We start from the raw sequence: 21,459 nt of genomic DNA, 5'->3' as shown, positions 1-21,459 counted from the left end.
AGATTGTGCCACTTTTTATCGTCATGATCAGTGCCAACGCGACACCTCTCGCTGCTACTAACCGGCCAACTCTGATTCATGATACCATCTCTTCCCGGTCGCTACATTGATTCGTTTACAACGCTGCGACTCACATCATACAAAGCTGGAGCATAGTCTACCACCGACGCATACATTTCCACCCCGACCCGGAAGAACCCCTTCATTCATCAACATGTCACAGCGAATCCATCTCAACCCGAACATCCAACGCCAACAAGCCCCACTCGGTGGTGGTTATACCCCTGATCCAATCTCTCGTTCCGCTCCCAGTCCCGGCGTATCGGACAACGAGCTCTTGGGCCAAGTCCAGAAATGGAGCAGTAAAGCGGAAGATGTCATCGAGGCTTATACCCAAGTGAGCAGGATGTGGGAAACCGCAACTATGGCGGAGAATGAGCAGATGCTGATGTCGAGAGCTCGAACTTAGCCCATTCGTCCTTATGTCCCTGCTATGGCAAGATTCCTCATCGTTGTCACTTTCCTCGAAGGTGAGGGCCAAACGTAAAGCTGCTAGCTGCGGAAGCTGATGACTCGACCTTTAGACGCCTTGAGAATCGTCACTCAATGGGGCGATCAGTTATGGTACCTCCAGAAGTGCGTTGATCCCACAGCTTAGCTGACAATCTCGTGAACGGGAGAATTCTAGGAAGATCAGCTGACCAGCATGTTGCGCTCTGTAGGCACCGACATTTCATCTGGGGTTTCTCTCACCTCTTCCTCTTCGTCAACGTCGTGGTTAGTATCTCTATACCTTTGTGCTGCCACCCCAAGTCTTCATCGAGCCGAGACTGACTCTCGCACAGGCTATGCTGGCCGGATCGTTCGGTGTCATCGGTAAACGATACCCTGATTACTCTGTCTTCTGCCTCCTCGGTGTTGTGGTTGCTCAAGGTAAGTCTCGTTCGAAGTCAACTCAATCGGCTGAGACGTCACCTTTACCCTGAGGGATAAGCTAATAGACTGCTGCGTTTTAGGCCTCGGTTACGGTCTACTCTTTGACCTCTCATTCTTCCTTCGAAACCTAAGTGTCATCGGTGGACTCCTCATGGTCCTTTCGGATTCGCTGCAGAACAAGAAGAAGTTGTTTGCTGGTCTTCCTTCTTTGAGCGAGACCGATCGACGAAAGTAGTGAGTGTCGAGTCGCCCTTTATTTTTCTTCCTTCAAGACCTCGTTCTGGAGGTTTCAGTACAAAGTCGGTGAGGTATTGAGCTGACCCATTTCCCTTTCAGCTTCCAGCTCGCCGGACGTATCCTCCTCATCTTCCTCTTCATCGGTTTCATCTTCCAGGGCAACTGGTCTTTCGCTCGAGTCCTCGTCTCCATCGTCGGTCTCGGTGCTTGTATCATGGTGGCAGTCGGGTTCAAGGCCAAGTGGAGCGCGAGTTTTCTTGTTGCTTTGTTGAGCATCTTCAACGTCTTCATCAACAATTGGTGGAGCGTTCATGCTGCTCATCCCCAGAGGGATTTCTTGAAGTATGACTTGTAAGTACACGTTTGCCTTACCCTTGTGATCGATAGAAATGTACTGAGATTTCTGTCTACCTTCCTTGTATAGCTTCCAAACTCTCTGTGAGCTAATTGTATTTTCGCCGTTCCCTGCAAAGTGCAACAGCTGATACGTTACCACTTCAGCCATCGTCGGCGGTCTTCTCTTACTCGTGAACATCGGACCTGGTGGGATCTCAGTCGACGAGAAGAAGAAGGTCAGCTCTTGCCGCAAGCGACAATATCTTATGAGCTGACGAAGATGTGTTTAGGTATACTGATCCCTTCAACAACGACATCACCGTTGGGAAGCAGTCAAAATACCCATGAAGGGAATCAAGGACTAACTCAGTGTGGATGATTTGGAAATGCATGCATGTTTCAATTCTCTCCTTCCACTAGGAATTGTCCATGTTCTGCATGATCGTACAACAATATTGGGCATAGCATGTTGCAAACCCAGCTGTGATACAGGACCGCAAGAACGACCAATGTCCAATGTCGTCATCAAGTCTGACCTGTCCGCATCTCCCTTGGGAATCCACTCGCCGCCTATGACTCATCTTCACTCAACATCCATCGAGTCGAAACTATCCCAGTCCATACCCATGTCCATACCCATGTCCATGTCCATGTCCATGTCCATATCCGCACTTTCGATCTGCGCCTGGATTCGAAGTCTTCCTTGATCGTTCATCCCGTACGCCTGTTCGACCGATCTCGCCACCTCTGCTTCTTCCACCTCCCTCTCCACTTCTTCAGCTTGAGCAGCCTCCATCGCCCAAACGTCTTCCTCGTTCTCCACACCTTCGTGCAGACCATAGATTGTCTCCCCGTGTTCCTCCGTCGATCTGACATGCGATGAAGAAGACATGAACTGGGGAAGAGATTGGCAATGATCTCGCTCATCATCGGTCAATCTTCGCAGTAAATCGCGTTCTTCGCGAGCTAGAGAGTCGAGTTCGTCTGCCCAGAATTCGGGGAGGTTAGGATCCGAACCACCTGTTTCGACCTCGTGCGAGACAAGCGTGGCATGGTGCGCTTTGCGTCGTTGTACGATCACTAAGCGTCGAAAGATCTTTTGTCAAAGAGCTGAAGTTAGCCCCGTCTCAAACAGCTACACAGTCCAGACTCATGGGTCAACGTCTCACTCACCTCTTCATCATCTTCTTGAGCTTTTCTATCCGCTTCTTCCTCATCTTCCGCTTCTATCGGATCACTACTGCCACTCCCAACACCTCTTCTCCTATCTAGATCAGCTTGTCTCCTCTCTTTCCTCCTTTCTCTCTCTTTCATCCTCCTCGAGAATCTCTCTTTCCAAAGCAGCCCTTCCATCGGCGTCGTACCCCCCGTCGTGAACAGATCTTGGGGGTGATCCGAGAGGAGTTGACGATGCGACGGTCTTTTGCTAGACGAGGAGGCGGATGATGGTCTACTGTATCGAGTCTGACGTATGGGAGTCCGCTCATTGCTCGGTCCACCCACTCCAGAACGATTGGCCGTTCTCTGAGTCATGGGAGAAATGTATGGGTAAGAATATGAGGGTGTGGGAGAAGTCATGGGTGGTGAGGACGATGGGGGTGGCGGAGCGTTGGGATTCAAGGGGGAAGAAGGTCGACCCATCATTTGTGGTGAAGACCGAGCGAGCAACATGGAGGTGTGAGGCTGATTGTGGATTTCTGAAGATCTCGGAGACTCGAACAGTATCGTTGTCCTGCTCAGCGTAAGTTGAGGAAGTGAACTGGGACAGAAAAGACCAGATAGACGAACATTGAGGATGACCACAGCATCTCCCTACACATTACTGAGACGTGTTTTGGAATAGTGTGATCACGTGACATCCCATTCAAGAGACGCGGGAATAAGATAAAAATATAATAGTTGATGTTGCGGGGGAAGCGCGACGCGTCCCAAAACATCATCAGATCATTTGCCGCCGCTTTGTACTTTCTTTCTGACTCTTTCCTCTCTTTGGTCATTTCACGCCATCCTCAGCTCGCTCCCTTGCAGTCTCACAAGTCAGCCCACAATGGCAAAGCAAGCTTCGGCCCCGGCTTTGGTCAAGCTCGACTTCAAGGAGGCTTTGATTCAGACAGGAAAGAGGGAGTCGACAGACGCGTTGTTGAAGCGGATCAAGGTGGGTATGATCGGATAGGCGTCCTTGAGGGGTCTGGGTGGGGTGGGGGTTAGGGGGGGCCGGTGGTTTGAGGCATCAGAAGGTCGTTGCCGTATCTTTGGCAGATCAGTGAAAGGGGAAGGACGAGGCTGTACGGGATGAGTCCTCGACGGGATAGTGCTAACTGTTCGCGATCTTTGCTTTCCTCCAGTCACTGCATCAAAAACTCGCCAGTCTCGAACAAGATCTAACGGATCCCAGATCTTTAGATCAGGTCAAGAAACCGCTCATCCATCCTAATATTTTGCATCACAAAGAGTGGGTACTGCTCTCTCCTGTGCTCTGCAGCTGTAGATGCACCACGATTGCAGAAGCTGATTTTGTGAATTTGCGTGGTCCCAGTCGAGGAGTGAAGGCATATGCGGCGTGTTGTCTCGCCGATCTGCTTCGTCTGTATGCACCCGATGCTCCATACAACGCCACTCAATTACGGGTAAGCCCCCATCTACTCGACATATGCTGTAACAATGGGACTGACGGGCCGTGTTCATCGTATCAGGACATTTTTCAATTCATGTCGACCCAGATTATGCTGAACCTCAAGGTACAAAATTCCCAAGCCCGTCCACTGCAACCCTCCAAGAACAAGTCAAATGAAGCCACTCAGCAGTCTCAAACGCAGCTCTCGCAGAGAATAACCGACATACCCTATTACGCGGAGTACTACCATTTGATCGAAAATCTCGCCACAATCAAAAGTGTTGCTTTGATCGTTGATGTCCCAGGAGGAGATGAGTTGATAGAAGGTTTCTTTACGGGCTTCATGGAAATCATCCGGTAAGTGTACCAGATTGCTGGCTAAGCCCTTTTCTTGCTACCGGCGGTCACGAGATGCAGCGCAGCTGATCTGGTCTCATTATTCCTTACAGACCCGATATGAGCAAGACTGTCATCAGGTATCTGAGAGATATCCTAGTGGCTCTTGCAGAGGAAGCGACAGCATTGCCAGCGGGAGTTATGGACTGCATCGTCAGTCAATTCGAAACATACGCTTCGGTAAGTGTCTACCTGACCTCGGAATTCTGGTCCCCCGCATTCTGCTCACAGACATCGCAGAAACCCGAGACTTTGTCTTTCCAGCTGACAGTCGATGTCTGCAATCAAGTTGCTGACAGGCTCAAGCGACCCATCTACGCCGTGAGCTGCTCTCGACTCACTGATGCGGTGTCATAGCTGAAAGAACAATCTACAGCACTTCTCCGAAGTTCAGCTCTCGCATGGTAGAGATCCCTCGCAGAATGATTTGAAGATCCTCACCGATTCCCATCAACTCATGCTTACCATCAACCGCTTTTGTCCCGATCTCCTGCTCAACGTTGTCCCTTTGCTCGAGGAGAATCTCAAAGCTGCCGATGAGATCCCCCTTCGTCAACTGTCAGTAAAGACTCTGGGGACGATGTTCTCGCACCGTCCTGGGACAGAAGATCCGGCGAAGAAGTATCCATCTGCTTGGAGGGCTTGGGTAGGCAGAAAGCTCGATAAGGCTTTGCCAGTGAGATTAGCTTGGGTCGCGGGCGCGAAAGGCATTCTGGTCAACCATCCCGAACTGAGAAAAGAGCTGGAACGTGAGTCCATCGCAGTCGACACAGGATTACTTGTCTCTGACAGACCGTGACAGCCCACCTTGTCGACAGATTGGAAGACGCCGACGAACGCGTTCGGGCAGCGGTATGCAGGATCCTTGGGTCAATGGATTACGAGACCGCCTTGCATCATCTTGGGAAACAAACCTTACAAGCCGTTGGAGCACGTTTGAGTGACAAGCGGGTAAGTGCTTTGATGTTGCGGACCCCCGTTGTGACTGACAAATCGGTTTACAGGCATCAGTGCGGACTGAAGCGGCCAATGGCTTGGCCAAACTGTGGAATCTTGCTTATTCTGAGATGTGAGCTTCATCACTCGTGTTTGATGACCAGTACTGACGGATCTATAGTGAGACTGGTAACCCCGAGGCTGTCGCACAATTCTCATGGATCCCACAAGCGATGCTACTTGCTTACTTCAGACGAGACTCCACTACTGAGCTACGGTAAGCTCACATCTCCATCACACCGTTCATTCGCTGACAGCACATTAGGTCGCAAATGATGATGGTGTTCAAATCTTCTATTGTGCCCTTGCCCAAAGAGACCGATGACGAGCAGGCATGGGTTGATCGTTTGTTGCTCGTGGCTTCGTCTCTCGACGGGAACTCGTTCAAGGCTTTGGAGAAGATGAGCGGGCTCATCGGTTTCTCAAGAGGACAGTCACCATATATGGCGTTCGTCCACACTTGCGAGCAGAACAATGTAAGATTTTGTTAGCAACCTTGCTTGCTGATTACACCGGCTAATTCCCTCGTGTCATACAGGGCGGTGTGGTCGATGAGAATGCACAGGATGTGAAGAGAAGGCTGGACTTCATCATCGATGCGATTGCCCGTAAGTTCCGGCCGAGAATGGTGGACAAACGGCTTGTGCTGACAGACGTCGTCAGGGATGTCGTTCGGTGATGTCGAGAAGGCCAAGAAGGATTTGCAAGGCTTCGCAGCCGTCAATGAACCACGACTGTACAAGCTCTACAAAACTTGTGTGGATATGCAATCTACACTTTTATCAGTCGTCAAGGCGAGAGTAAGTGGCATCGGCTTATGGATGTTCATCCGGCTAATCTCAAGAACGTCATCCAGAATGAGTTCCTGCGCCGGATTCACCAATCACACGAAGACCTTCTGGAGACGATGTCAACCCTTGTCGATGTCTCGGCGTGGAACATCGTCAACCATTCCAGCATACCTCCATTGATCAAACATCTTCAAAAGCCGAACTCAGAGGCATCGGCGTTAGCGGCGGGCCGCTTACTGTCAACACTTGCGAAGGAGGGACCGCCAATGTTTAAGAGTCATGTTCCTGAACTGGTTATTGTTCTGTCGGAAAAGAAGAACGAAAAACTAGTGGAGGTCGCCTTGCAGGCTTTGGCGGCTGTATGCAAGGTCTACCCCGAGATAGCACCTTCTGAACGGTAAGTGAAGGACAATCACTTCCTTCGGGAACTGAAATAGCTGACGCAGCGTAGTCGTACAATCGACCGTGTGATCACTATTGGTTTGGAGGGAACGCCGAGGCAAGCCAAATTCGCTGCTCGTTTCTTGGCCAGATCGAAGGATCCCGAAGCCTGTCTCAAACTCGTCAACGTAGGTTGTGTCATCGATGTGGCTGCTGTGGTATAAGATGTCTGATCACCTTATCCTGCAGGATATCTTGAAGGCAGTCAAATTAAGAAGAGTGTCAGATGACCGCCGATTGGTATATCTTCGAGCGTTGAGCGAGGTTGCTCTCTCAGCCCCAAAGGCGTTCCAAGAGAGGAGTGAGGAGATCATCAAGTATGTGATGAATGAGGTGATGCTCGTTGAATCACCTTCATCCGACGTGAGTTGCTGCGCAGAGAATTGTCTTCTGTCAAATCTAATGGTCATGTCATCAGGTGGAAGGTGACGAGTGGGCCGATGAGGACAAACTGGAGTCTCTGGACCGAGCCAAACTCATCAGTCTAAAACTCTGTACTCATTGGGCTCTCGGATATGCTCGAGATGCAGAGGCTGCCAAGCTGATCGTACCGGCCATGGATCTGCTTTCTTCGGTCTTGCAAAACGATGGGATGGTGAATGAGGAAACCAAGGAAGGGTGAGTACCGCTTGGTGGAATCCTCCCGACAGGAGCTGATTTCATGGACACAACAGGGGTAGTGCAAGGTGTCAGATGCGACTGAGGGCAGCGTTGTGCCTGCTCAAGCTGGCAAATGTTAAGACTTTCGATAAAGCCATCACGCAACCCGGACAGTTTGAGTTGCTGGCCGGCTGCATGCAGGTGAGTCTCTTGTTCGTGGTCGGATATGGTCCTGTGGCTGATAGTTGTGCTGTGTTGCAGGATCCGTGCTACAATGTGAGGCACTTGTTGATGAAGAGGCTGGGCGACATCCTTCCGACCCATAGATTATTGCCAAGGTGGAACATTATGCCCGCGCTTGCCGCGATGGATCCGGAACCCGATAACGTCATACTCGTGAGTGTGTAAATGGAAATATAATCACAACTCTGGGCAAGAATGCTGACAGCAACAATGCACAGGGAAGGACTGTCTTGATGGCCGTTGTGCGACAAGCTGCCAACCTTTCTTCGGGTAAGTGCTCTGACATAGTAACATAATGAGATCTTTGGCTGAGTCTTCATGCAGAAGATCGCATCAACCGTGTCGAAATGCCTCTTGCGAGACTGGTGCATCTCCTAGCCCATCATCCGGACTTCCAATGGCACACACCTGCCGAAGGAGAGGAGGGGGAAGAAGGCATTGCGAACATGCAGAATTTGAAAGAGATCGCGAGGTGAGCAGTTTCTGGGGTCAGCCGTATTTGATCAGACAGCTAACCGTTATGTGATAATGTGACAATGACAGATTCATTGAGATGTACCTCGACTGTGTTGCCAATCGAGACAACATCGGTCTACTTTACGCTATTGTAGGCAACATAAAGACTGTTCGAGACAAATGGTCCGAGAACAACAAGGTGAGCGAGCGCCTAACGGTGGAACACATGGGAAATATCTAAGGATCTTTCATGTCCCCTCAGCCTCTGTACAGCCTCGTTGAACTCGCCCAGATCATCATCCGGAACAAAGCCGAGAAACATGCCTGGAGTGTGCCAGTCTACCCAGGAAAGTTCAAAATGCCTGCCGATATCTTCCACCGAGCAGATAATCCTGAGGAGCGAACAAAAGTTCAAAGGACTGCTTTCCTTGGTGAGGAGGTCAGAAACTGGGCAAGAGGTCTGGGCAAGAGAAATATCGGAGCTGCTCCTGGACCTAGCGTGAGTCAGCTTCAAGGTCAAGATCAGGGAGCTGATGAAAGACCGACGACTTGCAGAGAAGGACCGAGGGCGGAAATTCGTCGCCTGTGAGGAAGAGAGAAAGAGGCAAGCGCGAGAAGAAGACGCAAAGAAAGAAGAGGAGAGTCGAAGAGAGCGACGATGATGATAGTGAAGATGACGATGAGGGTGACGAGGACGAGAGCGCAGATGGAGAGAGCGCGATCGAGAGTGAAGCGGATGAAGACGAAAATGGAGAAGCCGTGATGGGACGAGGCGGTAAGCGAGGAGCGAAGGTCAGTGATCGCCTTATGCTACCATAGCCATTCACGCTGAAGCAGATTGTTTCCCGAACAGACGAAGGCGAAACGAGCGGTAGCTGGGAAGAAACTGAAAAAGAAGAAGGCGACGACGGCAAAGGTCGATCCTTCCGAAGGGGGGGAGGAGGAGGAGGAGGAGGAAGAAGGCGATGAGATAAAAGTCGACGTCGAGTCCGATTTGACTGAAATGGAAGATTGAAGTGTTGTACGCTGACATGACCGTTGGGATCTCCGCTTTTTTATGTATACTTGATCTATGCAAGCAGAGGAGAAGACAGTCACGGTTGTGGAACAAAGTGGGTGAACGAAATAAGACAAGGATGATCCCGGTGAAGATGAAACCCGCGTCCATCTACTAGTGATCTGAACGTGCCTGTGTTTTTTTTTTGTTTACGTCCCGTTTTATAGTTCCCTGATCTTTCTGATCTCGCTCACTGTGTCTCTCTCTCTGCCTCTCTCTCTCCAGCCCTTTTGCTCACCTTCCCCCTCATCCCCTGCAATCACGTAGTACAAGGATCAATTTCCCCCATCTCATGTTGTCAAGACGACAAAGTCCTGCAGCATATCAATAGATCGGTTGATGATCGTGTACATATCCGTCATCGTCAATCCGTTCTTTTTTGTCCTTGTCAACAACAACAACCCGCCACAGAAGCTTTACGCCTACGCGACAGCGCGCTCTCTTTTCAATCTCACATTCGTTCCATTCCATATCCACCCCTCATCACTCTGTCCCCTCAGATATCGTCTTCTGGAACATACACCTTCCGATAGAAAAGGAATCGTCCTTCCGAAATCAAATACAGACAAACAATCCGGGTCAGCTGTCAAAAATACAAGGATCCGCGTAGTCATCCCCCCCGCAGTAGCATCTCTCTCGGCGCCATCTGATCAGGAGCAACATAAAGGGAGAGGGGTAACAATACAAATGAGGAGAAGAATCCATCGGAATACAGAGTGAAGCAGCATCGGTACGCTAGCTCGTCCACTCTCATCGGATCAAAGCATATCGCCGAACAAAGCTCGTTTTCCTATAGACACAGCCCCTGTTTTCAACCTGGTCCGACCGCGGACGGACTTGGGCAGACCACCATTTGACGACGTACGCCTCAACATCAGAAGCGAAAGGCGTGATCTCTCATCAATCGCTGACTTCTCATCTTCAATCACTATCATTCTTCTTCCTGTCATACCGATCCATCCTGTAGGGCAGAGGGGAAAATAATTGCAGCCGAACAAGCACTTTGATGCCCTGTCAACAAGGGAATCATACGTGAAACCACCCATCACCATTTCGTCTCAAAGGGACTTTGTTGTTTGAATTCACGGATTGAACTCGATCGTGGGTCATTTGAGAACGGGGCTAGATGGTCTGAATATGGTGTGCCCTTACCCCTGATCACCCTTGCGAGGATCACATCAGCGCACATATACCCCTACCAGACTCGCTTGCTGACCTTGTCATATCGTGCTTGTTACTTGTCCCGACGTTCTCCCTCCAGCAATAATCCTTCATCATCAAATCTCTCTTGTCGCCTTCAGAGTAGATCGTCATTCAACCCGGTTGCCTTACGCCATCCATACCGATCAGTCTTCAGGGGGTCTGCGACCCTTGTTTGATCGTTTCACTAGTAAGTTCGGAGAGCTCACGGCAGCCGTGAGGATAGATCTCCGACAAGCATGATACCCTTGGCTAACGCTTGGGCTTCCCATCAGGACCTCCGAGTGCGCCATCTCGCACGGCCACTCACCCGGCAAGTCGATTGTTTATCAACTTTTCATCTCACGTTAGCATAATCTAGGCCATTCATCAATTACACTCATCCGAGCTGTACAACGAACAACGGCAACAGCTCTGACTCTCGTCTCCTCCCCTCAACATGAGCTTGGTGGCCTCTCCTGTTTATTCTAAACCCTTCCCGGATATCGAGATTTTCAACCCCTCTGGATCCGTCTCGGCTCACGCGGAACTACCTCCTTCCCTCCCATCTCCTGTCCCACAAGTGACAGTACCGTTCCCTTCCTTCCAGCACCGACATACGTCGCCGTATCCGATGCCCCATTCCTTTTCTGCTCTTGGTCCACCACCGCCGGACGACCGACCGGTCAGTATCCTCAATTCCATGCCGCCTCCCCTCGCCCCGAAAGGCTCGACGACCAGTCTTCCAACCGTCAGCCCCGAGATACTTCCTCAAAAACCACTGCCTCCTACACCCGAGTCATCACCTCCCGGTAGCAAGGTGCTAAGTCCCACCATGATGGTCAAGCTGGCGCCTCCAGCTGATGATTCGCCCTACGAGATCGATCTCGCGACCCCTTACGATGAACAACTGCGACCTCTCGCTCAAGAGAGTGACAGAACACCGAGAGGTCTCCCAGCGATCACTATCGAGATACCTGCAGATCCCCCTTCACTCTCTCCTCACGTTGGGAGCGGCAGTGGAAGTCGGTCGGTGTCGTCCAGTGCGCCGCTTAAGACAGCGAGTGAGGCTAAACCTGCGAGACAAAAGACCGTGGGACCACCACCTCGACCTAGACGTAGTCAAACTGCTCATCCCTATCCCCATCAGACCTCTGTTCGCATGACCGAGAGTCGTATTGCAGATTCCCGTACGAAGCTCCGATCAAACGCAGCAATGCCTCGCACCAGCTCGTATGGACCGACGGGATCGTCTAACGGTCCTCGAGCGCTGAATGAAGCCGGAAGCACGCCTCCTCGGCCTGGTACCGCCGTGCCAATCGATATGGCCCCTCCTGATCTTGGTGGTCCAGAAGGGTTGGAGGCGAAAGTCGTTCTGCTTGGATCCCAAGGTGTCGGCAAGACGTCCCTGATCTTGAGATACACTACTCGTACTTTCTCTCCTACTCCTGCAGCAGCGACTATCGGATCCTCACTCCACACTCGCAAGCTCGTTCACTCAGGAGTCCGCGTGAAACTCCAAATCTGGGATACAGCAGGACAGGAGCGTTTCAGATCAATGGCACCAATCTACTACCGGGGAGCCCACGTCTGCGTGTTGGTGTATGACGTATCCGATAGACAGAGTTTTGATGATGTCAGGAGTTGGCTGGAAGAGCTGGGTCGGACTGTACCAAAGGAGACTGTCATCTTTGTGGTAGGAGCAAAGACAGATCTGGAGAGGAGACGGGAAATCCAGTGAGCTCGGAAGAATGTCAGTCTCATTCCGGGGGAAGCTGATCAAAAACACCCGGTCAGATTCGAAGACGCTCGTGAGATCATTCGCTCCTGGATCAAGCCCCCACCGCCTCCCACGCCTCCCCCTCTGCTCTCCCCTCCCCATCGAAGTCTCTTCCGCACGTCTACGTCTGTCTCCCGCTCCAGTTCCATCAACAGCCAGACGCCCTCACGATCCCACTCTTTCGGCGCTCTGTCAAGTATAGAAACGAGTGCTATTCGATCGACACCGAATGTGCCCTTGCCGAAGCCTGCCGAGCTATCACGAACTTCCTCAACCGTGCCTTTCCCTACAACAAATCCTCACCCCGCAAAGGATTCGGCGCAATCTGTTCCGGTCAAGACGTCTCCGGTCAAGCTGCCAACAGTCAAGTTCCTGACTCCCGCAACACCTAAGCTGCTAGCCTTTCCCACTCTGCAATCTCCGACCAAGCCCACTTCCGCCATCTTCACGGAACCCGTCGCCCCGTCGATCACCCCAGCCGAGCCCGTGTCAGGACACCGGGTATCAGGCGGGCGATTCTCCATTTCTGGCGTCCTTGGACTGAATCGAACGACAAGTATGAGCGGTGCCGTCTCCAGCCTTCATCAAATCACCGAAGGACCTACCAGTCCTCGCCACGCTGACAACCCCTTCATCCCAGATTCTTGTCAGCCGAGCGGTTACCCGGCTCCGACGACCCGGGTACGCATTGAGAGCAGCCCTTTGCTATCGAGCTACGAGCCTCGAAATTCCCGACGCAAGAGCGAGGACTGGTCCTCGAGAAGTTGGAAGATGGGCGAAGGACCATCAGCGGCCGAGGCGCTGGGTGAATTTGGCGATGGCGTCAAGAAAAAGGCGAGTGGGGAGATCTTGACTCCGATGTCGGCTGGCGTCGGCGGATCAGGATTCAAGAAGCAGATGGGCAGGGGCAGAGGAGGTAGTCTCGGACGAGACGAGAGACTGTGTGGCCTACCAACGCCGAGGAACAGTGATGACGAGGCTAGTGAGGGGATGTGGGGAATAGAGGTGGAGGGTGTTCGACTAGGGGAATGCAGTGCCTTGACAGGTGAAGGTGAGTCTGCTATTTCGTACTATTGCCGGCACAGGTAGGTGGCAACATATTGACGGTCTCATTTGTGTATTAGGGGTTGAAGCATTGTTCAAATCGATCTCGTCTCTCCTCGTGAAGCGCAAAGACAAGATTGAACGAGAAAGGGTGTTGCGGAAGAAGAACAGTGTGATGCTGGCTGATCCTTCGAAGGGCGGTCAGGGGCCCGATGGGGCAGATGAAGGGAAGAGTGGGTATGGCTGTTGTGTGTAACACAAGTGCTGCGGTCGTCGTTATTCGACACAAGATCACCACGCCTTTCATAGTCCACGGTCACCACCGCACCGCCTCATTTACCGTTCACCCCGCTCTAGCTGTCGCTACCGACACCCGACACAACCAAGTTGCATCGCATACCCCAATACATCACATCAATACAACGCATCTGTTCCGCTTCGTCGAAGAATAGCTTGAATTGCACGAACTTTTACGAAAACGATCTAATAACGATATCACGATAATGATAACACGGCGGAAACATGTTTTTTCTTTCTTCTCTCGCGATATGACTTAATAATAACGACCATTTCATCCTCTTTTTCCACTTCCAACATCTTCCTCTTCAACTCCCGTGTTGTCCTTTCCGCCCCATGATACGCTCCAGCTTGTACGATCTCTCTTTCATCTGATCCGTTCTCTGTCTTCCCACGTGCATACACTTTCCGAATAACCCTTCATCGATCCAATAGATCACTTATAGTACTATTCCTTCCTCATCATGCGTGTGAATTGTGTTCAGTTTTTCCTTCTCGGTGTGTATGATCGGCTGAGCCGAATGCATTGGTTTGGATCGTCATGACTCTCAGGGCAGACCGTCTAATGTGAACGACTGGATTCGACTCGTGGGACCGGCTAATCATCTGTCGGGGCAGAGCTGGAAACCTCGTCCACGATCAAGGAAATTGTCAATGCGAATGTGCTGGGAGAGTCCAGAACATTCTAGTGTTTTCAATCAACTACTGTTGTGCATACACAAAGTATGACCAGCAGCGATCCCTTCTGGTCCAGTTTCAGATGATCATGCCATCCTTTCACTGAACCGCAAAGGAGAAAACGCACTCCTGGTACGACATGTGTGCTGATTACGAGTAGCAACTCGTGGAGCAGAGAGCTGATATAGCTCCTCGCGGTGTGCTCTCGTTTCTCCTCTTGCTACCTATCTCGTCGAATGTACTTACTTGATCACACTGAAGCTGCCGGACTGACAGAGACCACAACGCAATTTATACTCAGTGGATCAGATTGATCATGGTAGGATTCAAAGACGAACCCGAGACGATCGCCTCTCCCGGCACTTCCTATGGCGACGGCGAAGGATCAAGCTCGTCATCCATCTTATCAGGAGCCTCAACAGATCATCTAGGCCGTCACCGTCACAGACGAGCACGACCTAAGCGACGTGCTTCGAGTAAGTATAATCCGTCGAGGTATTATCGTCCTTCGGGGGTGGACGGTCCCACCTCCGGATCAACGGACGAGGCGTCAAGCGTTGAGAGAGATGAATCGAGTGTTGAGAGAGAGTACAAATGGTCTGAGAGGAAATCTCCACCCAAATCTCATTTCGATTCACCTTCAACGGGTCCGAGAACCGACTGGGATCGGCTCGATGATCTCACACTCACGTTCATCGATGAGAATGGACAGGAGAGGGAGATCCCACAAGACTATGTGAGGACGAGACTGAGACGGTTGGCCTCGGATTCGGATAGGAATAGGGTCGAGAATGAGCAGTGGAGGAGAATGGAAGATGAGGGACATAGACCTGTCGTGATGGAAGAGACATCGGCGGGGAGTGAGAACGACAGTAGGAGCGGGAGGGGGGGTACCCTGTCCGACGGTGGGCTCGAATGGGCTTCGGCGTTTACGTTTCATGATCGGACGACTACTCGTACTAGAGATCGTAGACAGGATCCTGGGACATCAACAACCTTTCGAGCGTGAGTCTATCCCCATGCCAAGCCAAGCCACGCCCTGTACTGTACTATACTCCAGAGATTATCCATGAAACGGACTGCTGTAATCGTCATTCTACGACCGAGGGTCCTCATGGTATGGTCATGCCGCTTTCCATCGCATCGCCATTGTGACTCCTTGACAAGCGCTGACCACTGACCCCTCGGAGATCTCGCAGGGGCGACGAAGGCTCAGATACTCGGGGCAGATCACAGTCCCGGTTCCAAGCTACAGTCTCGGATGGAGAAGAAGATCAACAAGAAGCACAAGAAGAAGAAGAAGAAGGAACGACCAAGTAAGTGCAGCAACTCTCTATACGAGAATTCGCCAGTAATCACCGGATGAGACCGTCACAGAAGATGAAGCAGGCTTTGTCTCAGACCGTAGAGCTGATCAGGAAAATGTACGGTACGCAGACGAACTTATAGTCGGCAACGAGACCAGACGCCTTTCACACGAGATCGAAGACCTTTATCGGATCATGACGATGACGATGACGATGAGGATGACGATGATGGTGACGATGACGAAGAGTGTCTAGTGACTGATGGTACGAAAATGATGAGCGGGGCTATACTTACCGATGGTGATGGTAAGTGGATCGCAAAGACCCTATCGTCTTCAAAGACTGTCATTGATACCACTACATTCTGATCAATCTCGAGCAGACTCACAAACTGTAAAAAAAGGAGATAAAGACCCGATCGGACCAACACCCACTCGCTCGCTCAAGGACGTATTTGGGAAATGGCAGAATCAGTCAGCGGTGGATGGCAGATACGGGACGAGATCCGCCACTCGTATCGGGACGGGAGACGGGACAGTCTTGGACTCGTTGCACGAGGAGTTGGCACGTACCACGTTGAGGGATATTGGACGGGCAAGGATGTACAGCGGTGAGTACTTGCTTATAGGAAGCGTATTCAGAAGGACCGGTGTCGGCATGATGTGCCGACATCTTCTTGGACGCGGTGCCAAGATGTCCTTTCTTGCTCTTGCACCTTTGTCCAAGCGGATATATCCACTGGATACGGTTGGGAACGGTATTTATCTGACTCGACCGTTTTCTCAGGTTGGAATCCAAGTGGTTATGGCTCCGCATACTCCGGACCTAACAGCTTGTATCCTGCTGCTTGGCAACAATCTACCACACAAACAGATACGGACACGCAGACAGGATCGTTCTATGCAAGCCAGCTCACAGCATCTGGTAATCCTTGGACGAGATTCACACTGAGCTCTGGCCCATTTTCATACAAAGCTTCGTGAGTCCAATGGTCGGATCGACGTTTCCTTAAGGAATTGCTTTAGGCTCGAGATTTTTGATGATGAGTGATTGACCTCGTGAATCGTAGTGCCACACCGAGTTCATACGCGCCATCCTTTCATACAATGGTGCCTCCTTCACCGAGTCAGTCTATCTTTGATTATCATCTTTAAACCCGCGGCGACTCGTTGGTTCCTATCGTATGCAGTGCATTGTCGCAGATGAGATTGTCGGTTGTGGACGTAAATGACATGTCCATCTTTTCGCAATATAAACCTGGTGCTCGGTACGAGGCTTTACTTTGGCTCGTGGTGATTGGATCCCCATACAGGCTTGGACAATAGGCAGTGTTCTTTCATAGCATTACATCCCTGTGCTGTACTTTCCACTTGGCGAGAGATCCCCAGTCAACAGTCGTCCCTTTTCAACACCTCGCCAAATTCCTATTTTCATCTTTTGATCTTCCTCTGGCGTGTACATGCAGGGCCATTACACCACACTTGCAAGCAGTTTGAGAGCTACATCCGTGCGCACGTCACTCGTTGCTGTGCCGGACTCGCCCGTTGTCCTATAAGCACCCGTCCAGACACGCCTCACTTCCAACTCTGTCCGAAATACAGCTCGAGCGCGTGTTTGGCAGTGTTGAAGCCTAACAAGCTGAGCAAATATCTGAGCGAGTGAAGAATAGCCGTCAGCTGAGACCCTCAGCGTGATAGCGTCTCCTGACCCATAAGGAAGAGCAGTGATGGTCACGCGGGGATTGAACCAAGGAGGCAGACAGGCTCAGGAATACGACCTACCCTCCGAAGATTGGAAGTAGAGGCGAGAGTAAGAGCTCTGATCGAGCGACAAACGGCAAGGCGTTGTATCCTAGATAGGTCACGTAGACATATTGTACCTGTGCGATGAGGAAGAGGGTGCTGATAATGACATTATGAATGAGTGTGTTACTGTGCAAGTACGATCTGAGATCGCGAGACGGCGACTCACTTTCCTACCCAAAGACAAACCCAATTATCTCTAACGACAACCGCAGCAAGGGGCAACAGCCCCACATAGACGCTCAAGAAAAAGGGGAAAAACGAGTTGACAGCGACGTCAAAGGCATAAGCGTATTCCACGCGATTGTCCGAGATCGAGGCGTGGGGTACGGAGGGGGCCAGGAGGAGTCTGTTGGCGAGGAAATAGAGGATGAAGGATGTTATTAGGGAGAAGAGGAGGAAGTCTCGGAAGATCATGAGGAACATGGTGAATATTGTTTCGAGGGGTGATTGTCGGTAGAGTAAGGACCATGTCAAGCCGGCAGCTGTAAAAGGGAGAGGGGGAGGACGTCAGTTGTCTGCCGATGTGGGATAGGGCTTTTCCTCGTCAAGTGGGTCACTCGAGTCAAGATCATCACATACCTCCCAGACATCCCGCTATGAGTATTAACATTGCTGGACTGCGTCGTCACTGTTAGTGCGCGGCCCTCTCCTCGGAACAGATCGACACGGGCCGCACTCACTCATCTCTAGCCCATTGATTTTTGGTTTGTTTACTTGAACACAGGAATCCGTTCAGCAGCGTTGCAAAGCCGGAATGAGCTGCTTGACACACTCACTGATGATATGTCTGTTTGTACACCCTCCGAGGTGCGACGACCAAATATGTCAGTTGCCAAAAGGCGAGTTCGAAGTCCTGCGAGTGTCGAAGTGGAACTTAGCACAGCGTATCGTCTCATGAGCTTGGGGGCTTGAGTCTGTCCCCCTCACGGCAATATCCTGGATCGGAGTGCTACCATGATCGCCTCACACAAGACACCATCGTGGTATTTGCTGCCCTTTCGAACTGACGAATCGGATGAATACGGTATCAAAGGACACTCACCATACTTCTAAACTTGAGCAAACGTCTAAGGATCAACGGTAAACTCCTCACACCTCTAGGGCCTTCATCTCCCATCCCCAGCCCTAGTCCTGAAACCAAACCACCATGACTTCCTCCCCAATCGCCTCCTCCTCCTCCTGATCCACCACCACCACCACCACCGATGTAAGATGGAGAGGAAAAGCTGGGTCCGCCCGATAGTGGTAAGATCGCATTGTCGTTCATGGCCATCGAGGAGGAGGTCATCTTGGGTCGTAATCTGATTGAAGAGGACACTTTGGCGGTGAGAACGACGTTCCCAGACCTGACACGTCTTGAAGGGAAGGATGTGTCGTTCGGTATGTTCAAAGGAACGGAGCTAGTGATCAAGACAGAGATGAGAGTGTCGTTCCTGTCAGTGTGGTGTTGGAGACGAGTTCAAGTAGATATACGTAGCGCGGTGCGACTCGTAAAGTGCTTTGTTGTAGCTTCGTTTTGGTTCGAATGGACGGAATTCATCACCGTGGCGCGCCGGCGCGTCCATCTCACTGACATTCTACTCGTACTCTACTCATTCAGTGGTGGCATCCTTCCTGCCCTACGTTCCGGAACGAGTATATAGGTTTGCGTCGGTCAGCACGTACATATGATGGCGTGCATTCATTCACAGCACAAAGTCGATATCTACTCAGCTGCCATTGCTGCAGAGTTGGAACCATAGAAGACCATGTACTTAGCCAAAGAATAAGACCGCCTTCCCTGCTACACCACCTCCACTGCCCGCAGCAACATGATCTACCCCTACAGCTGCCAGGAACTCGCGAATCTCTTGACGAACACTCTTCGGATTCCTGAATGAGAGTTCCTACACACGGAAGACAATGCAGAGATCAGTAAGGCTCAGATGTCCATCAGTCGATACGACCAACTCACCCCAACTTTGACCAAGTGACGTCCCCTCTGGAAGACCGAACCCCCCTTCATGAGCACCAAAACCTGGTCCACTTGATCTTCTGCGAGCGACTTGGGGTCGGCGAAACTCGGCGGAGTTGGTGAAGGCCAGGAGTCAGGTGCTTCCTCCTCATCGTTCTCCCCCTCTTCATCGTTCTCCTCCTCTTCGTCGTTCTCCTCCTCTACATCGCTTCCCATGTTTTCCTCTTCATTTGATGATTCGCGCTTGATCTCCCTCTGCTGTGACTTGTTTGATCCGGCGCAGACATCGACTCCATTCTCAATGTCCGTGAACGGGAAGTATCCCTTGGGATGATCCAGCAAGAACTTCTCCAGGGAGAGCGATAAAGAATGGAAGACATTTGTCCCCTTGAAGGCAAATACTGTCAATGTCCTGAATCCAACCAGAGGAGGCCCAAACTCAGAAGCACTTACCGGATCGAGGAGGTATGAAGGAGCGTACTCTGACTTGTACTTCATTTTCTGACAATCGGGTATCCAGTAGCCTACGGAACATCAGTCCAACTGTAATCTGCTTTTGTAATTTCGTCAGCCTTGATCAGCTCACCCATGTATACCCATCCCATGTTGTCTACTCCCGCATCGTGTATTCGTTTGGCCAGCGACACTTCGTACAAAGCTGAAAGTTTCCCCAGACTAGCCCAAGCATAATCTGGATCCCAGATGAAGTAGACGCTACTAACGCAGGACGGTAAGATATCGATGACCGAGATAGCGATGAGTTTGCCGTCGACCTTGTACACTGAAGAGGTTTGTCAGGATCAATCTCGTACGCTGTCCTCTACACAAAGGTCAGAGATGGGAGATGGACCACTCACGGAGATGCCATGCACCATACTTGTCTGGTAGTTTCTCGGTCTTAGATCCGCTCGTATACTTTATAGGTGTATTCTGCCAGATGGTGAGTATGATCCATTTTCCGTAAAGCGTGTTGGAGCAGCTCACCATTAGCGGGTTGGAGCATAAGAATCGATCGAATCCCTTCATCGTACATTCCCCCGGTTCATCCTTATGCACTGCAATTTGATATCGCTTATAAAGGTCAAATGTCTCTTTGGTGGCTTTGGCGGGAACTAGTTGGGTCTGCGAGAGATTCAGTCAGTGCAATGATCCAGGGCAGAAACTCGGTGTTCGGAAGGATGAAGGGAGTTTGGGCGACACGAAGTTGATTCGGATGAGAGGGAGGAACGTAAGGATTGAGACTGCTCACTTCAAACCGATGTTCTGCTCCATCTTCCCCTCCATATCCAACTTCGAACGAATGCAATTCTGCCAGTACATCTCTCTCGCTTTTAGGAGCACTGTTGGCTCTGCCCTTGCCCTTCTTCGGTCCACTACCTTGCGCTTTCGTTGAGATCTCAGGCTTGCCTGTACCAGCAGTATTCGACTTCCCTCCTCCAGAATGAAAAGGCTGATTTTGACCTGGAATCGAACCTGTTCCGAGATATCGATTGAAACGATTGATCACTTGTTTTTGTTTCTTGGTAGCTTGGAAATGAAGTGCGTCTAATCGGATCGTATACTGTGGACAGCATGTCGCGGCCATGTCGGGACTGGAGTCGACACAGATAGAAAAGAGGGATTTGATCAGCTGTCCACATGCATCCCTTGCGAAAAAGTGCCGAATGTGATGGCTCACTGATACACATAGTTGCCAGATCTTCTCCAACCACGATCTATCAGACCTTGGTAGTACTAAGGTACAACGCCGTCAGCTGCCATAGCTTATGGAACGGATGTGTCATCTCATTGGGCACACACCAGAGGTGTCATCTGCTCCGTCACCACTACACATTTCCCATCAGCCCAGTCCGTTTGGTCACGACTGTCGACACAGACTCACTACCATACTTGCTAGACTCCCTCTTCGCACTCCTGCTTCCTGAGGGCGTACAGTACCCACAGGTCCCCGAAGAGTAGCCATAAGGCGTGAGAAGGGTCGGGGAGAGCGACGTACTCGCCATGACAGTGGGTTGTACGACCCAAGGGAAGCTTTTCAACGGGGTGGGAAGTATAGAGGCATGGAGATGGAAGAAGCAAAAAGAGTTGATCCAGTCCACCAGTACCAAGCGATAACCGGAGACCCCGCAGTTGTCCGTTCAACTTCCGTCGGAAAGACGATCGACGAACGCACGCGTGGCTCTTACGACGACGATGACGAAGGATGAAGGTAGACAGACGACGGTCAGCGAGGCGGATCAAGCAGTCAGTGAGAGCGGATGGATTCATGCTGTAGTCAACCAGGAAGATAGCTTTAGTATCCGATACATCAT

At 51.1% G+C, this 21,459-nt stretch overlaps 7 protein-coding genes across 7 annotated transcripts; 4 read left to right on the top strand and 3 right to left on the bottom strand.

The window, feature by feature from the left end:
• Positions 1 to 214: 214 nt before the first annotated feature.
• On the top strand, positions 215 to 1,808 carry IAR55_005287 (uncharacterized protein; the record flags this gene model as incomplete). The annotated part of the gene is made up of 10 exons (XM_066948379.1): positions 215 to 397; positions 470 to 530; positions 585 to 636; positions 723 to 777; positions 846 to 933; positions 1,017 to 1,170; positions 1,273 to 1,524; positions 1,598 to 1,611; positions 1,675 to 1,745; positions 1,800 to 1,808. The coding sequence occupies 10 exons, from the start codon at positions 215 to 217 to the stop codon at positions 1,806 to 1,808; spliced, it is 939 nt and encodes a 312-aa protein (XP_066800947.1).
• A 284-nt stretch (positions 1,809 to 2,092) lies between these two features.
• On the bottom strand, positions 2,093 to 3,180 carry IAR55_005286 (uncharacterized protein; the record flags this gene model as incomplete). Its single annotated transcript, XM_066948378.1, has 2 exons — positions 2,093 to 2,605; positions 2,683 to 3,180. The coding sequence occupies 2 exons, from the start codon at positions 3,178 to 3,180 to the stop codon at positions 2,093 to 2,095; spliced, it is 1,011 nt and encodes a 336-aa protein (XP_066800946.1).
• Positions 3,181 to 3,556: 376 nt separating this feature from the next.
• IAR55_005285 (uncharacterized protein) lies at positions 3,557 to 9,061 on the top strand (the record flags this gene model as incomplete). Its single annotated transcript, XM_066948377.1, has 25 exons — positions 3,557 to 3,664; positions 3,855 to 3,961; positions 4,046 to 4,136; positions 4,203 to 4,480; positions 4,573 to 4,699; positions 4,760 to 4,840; positions 4,896 to 5,268; positions 5,322 to 5,470; positions 5,524 to 5,588; positions 5,637 to 5,732; positions 5,781 to 5,991; positions 6,054 to 6,123; positions 6,179 to 6,315; positions 6,372 to 6,703; positions 6,758 to 6,875; positions 6,937 to 7,110; positions 7,166 to 7,365; positions 7,422 to 7,548; positions 7,609 to 7,743; positions 7,809 to 7,860; positions 7,915 to 8,062; positions 8,134 to 8,245; positions 8,309 to 8,545; positions 8,602 to 8,838; positions 8,900 to 9,061. The coding sequence occupies 25 exons, from the start codon at positions 3,557 to 3,559 to the stop codon at positions 9,059 to 9,061; spliced, it is 3,927 nt and encodes a 1,308-aa protein (XP_066800945.1).
• Positions 9,062 to 10,742: 1,681 nt separating this feature from the next.
• IAR55_005284 (uncharacterized protein) lies at positions 10,743 to 13,362 on the top strand (the record flags this gene model as incomplete). Its single annotated transcript, XM_066948376.1, has 3 exons — positions 10,743 to 12,019; positions 12,080 to 13,113; positions 13,187 to 13,362. The coding sequence occupies 3 exons, from the start codon at positions 10,743 to 10,745 to the stop codon at positions 13,360 to 13,362; spliced, it is 2,487 nt and encodes an 828-aa protein (XP_066800944.1).
• Positions 13,363 to 14,397: 1,035 nt separating this feature from the next.
• Positions 14,398 to 15,401, top strand: IAR55_005283 (uncharacterized protein; the record flags this gene model as incomplete). The annotated part of the gene is made up of 2 exons (XM_066948375.1): positions 14,398 to 15,086; positions 15,281 to 15,401. The coding sequence occupies 2 exons, from the start codon at positions 14,398 to 14,400 to the stop codon at positions 15,399 to 15,401; spliced, it is 810 nt and encodes a 269-aa protein (XP_066800943.1).
• A 1,561-nt stretch (positions 15,402 to 16,962) lies between these two features.
• Positions 16,963 to 18,481, bottom strand: IAR55_005282 (uncharacterized protein; the record flags this gene model as incomplete). Its single annotated transcript, XM_066948374.1, has 7 exons — positions 16,963 to 17,038; positions 17,170 to 17,289; positions 17,360 to 17,675; positions 17,773 to 17,810; positions 17,874 to 17,906; positions 17,970 to 18,046; positions 18,236 to 18,481. 7 exons carry the CDS (start codon positions 18,479 to 18,481, stop codon positions 16,963 to 16,965), a joined length of 906 nt encoding a protein of 301 aa, XP_066800942.1.
• A 466-nt stretch (positions 18,482 to 18,947) lies between these two features.
• On the bottom strand, positions 18,948 to 21,150 carry IAR55_005281 (uncharacterized protein; the record flags this gene model as incomplete). Its single annotated transcript, XM_066948373.1, has 10 exons — positions 18,948 to 19,079; positions 19,148 to 19,534; positions 19,601 to 19,671; positions 19,734 to 19,928; positions 20,005 to 20,077; positions 20,132 to 20,269; positions 20,397 to 20,739; positions 20,826 to 20,881; positions 20,948 to 20,973; positions 21,030 to 21,150. 10 exons carry the CDS (start codon positions 21,148 to 21,150, stop codon positions 18,948 to 18,950), a joined length of 1,542 nt encoding a protein of 513 aa, XP_066800941.1.
• Between the last annotated feature and the right edge of the window lie 309 nt (positions 21,151 to 21,459).

Source organism: Kwoniella newhampshirensis, chromosome 11 (assembly GCF_039105145.1).
Source record: "Kwoniella newhampshirensis strain CBS 13917 chromosome 11, whole genome shotgun sequence".
Taxonomy (NCBI): domain Eukaryota; kingdom Fungi; phylum Basidiomycota; class Tremellomycetes; order Tremellales; family Cryptococcaceae; genus Kwoniella; species Kwoniella newhampshirensis.
This window is presented reverse-complemented; position numbering and strand designations above follow the sequence as displayed.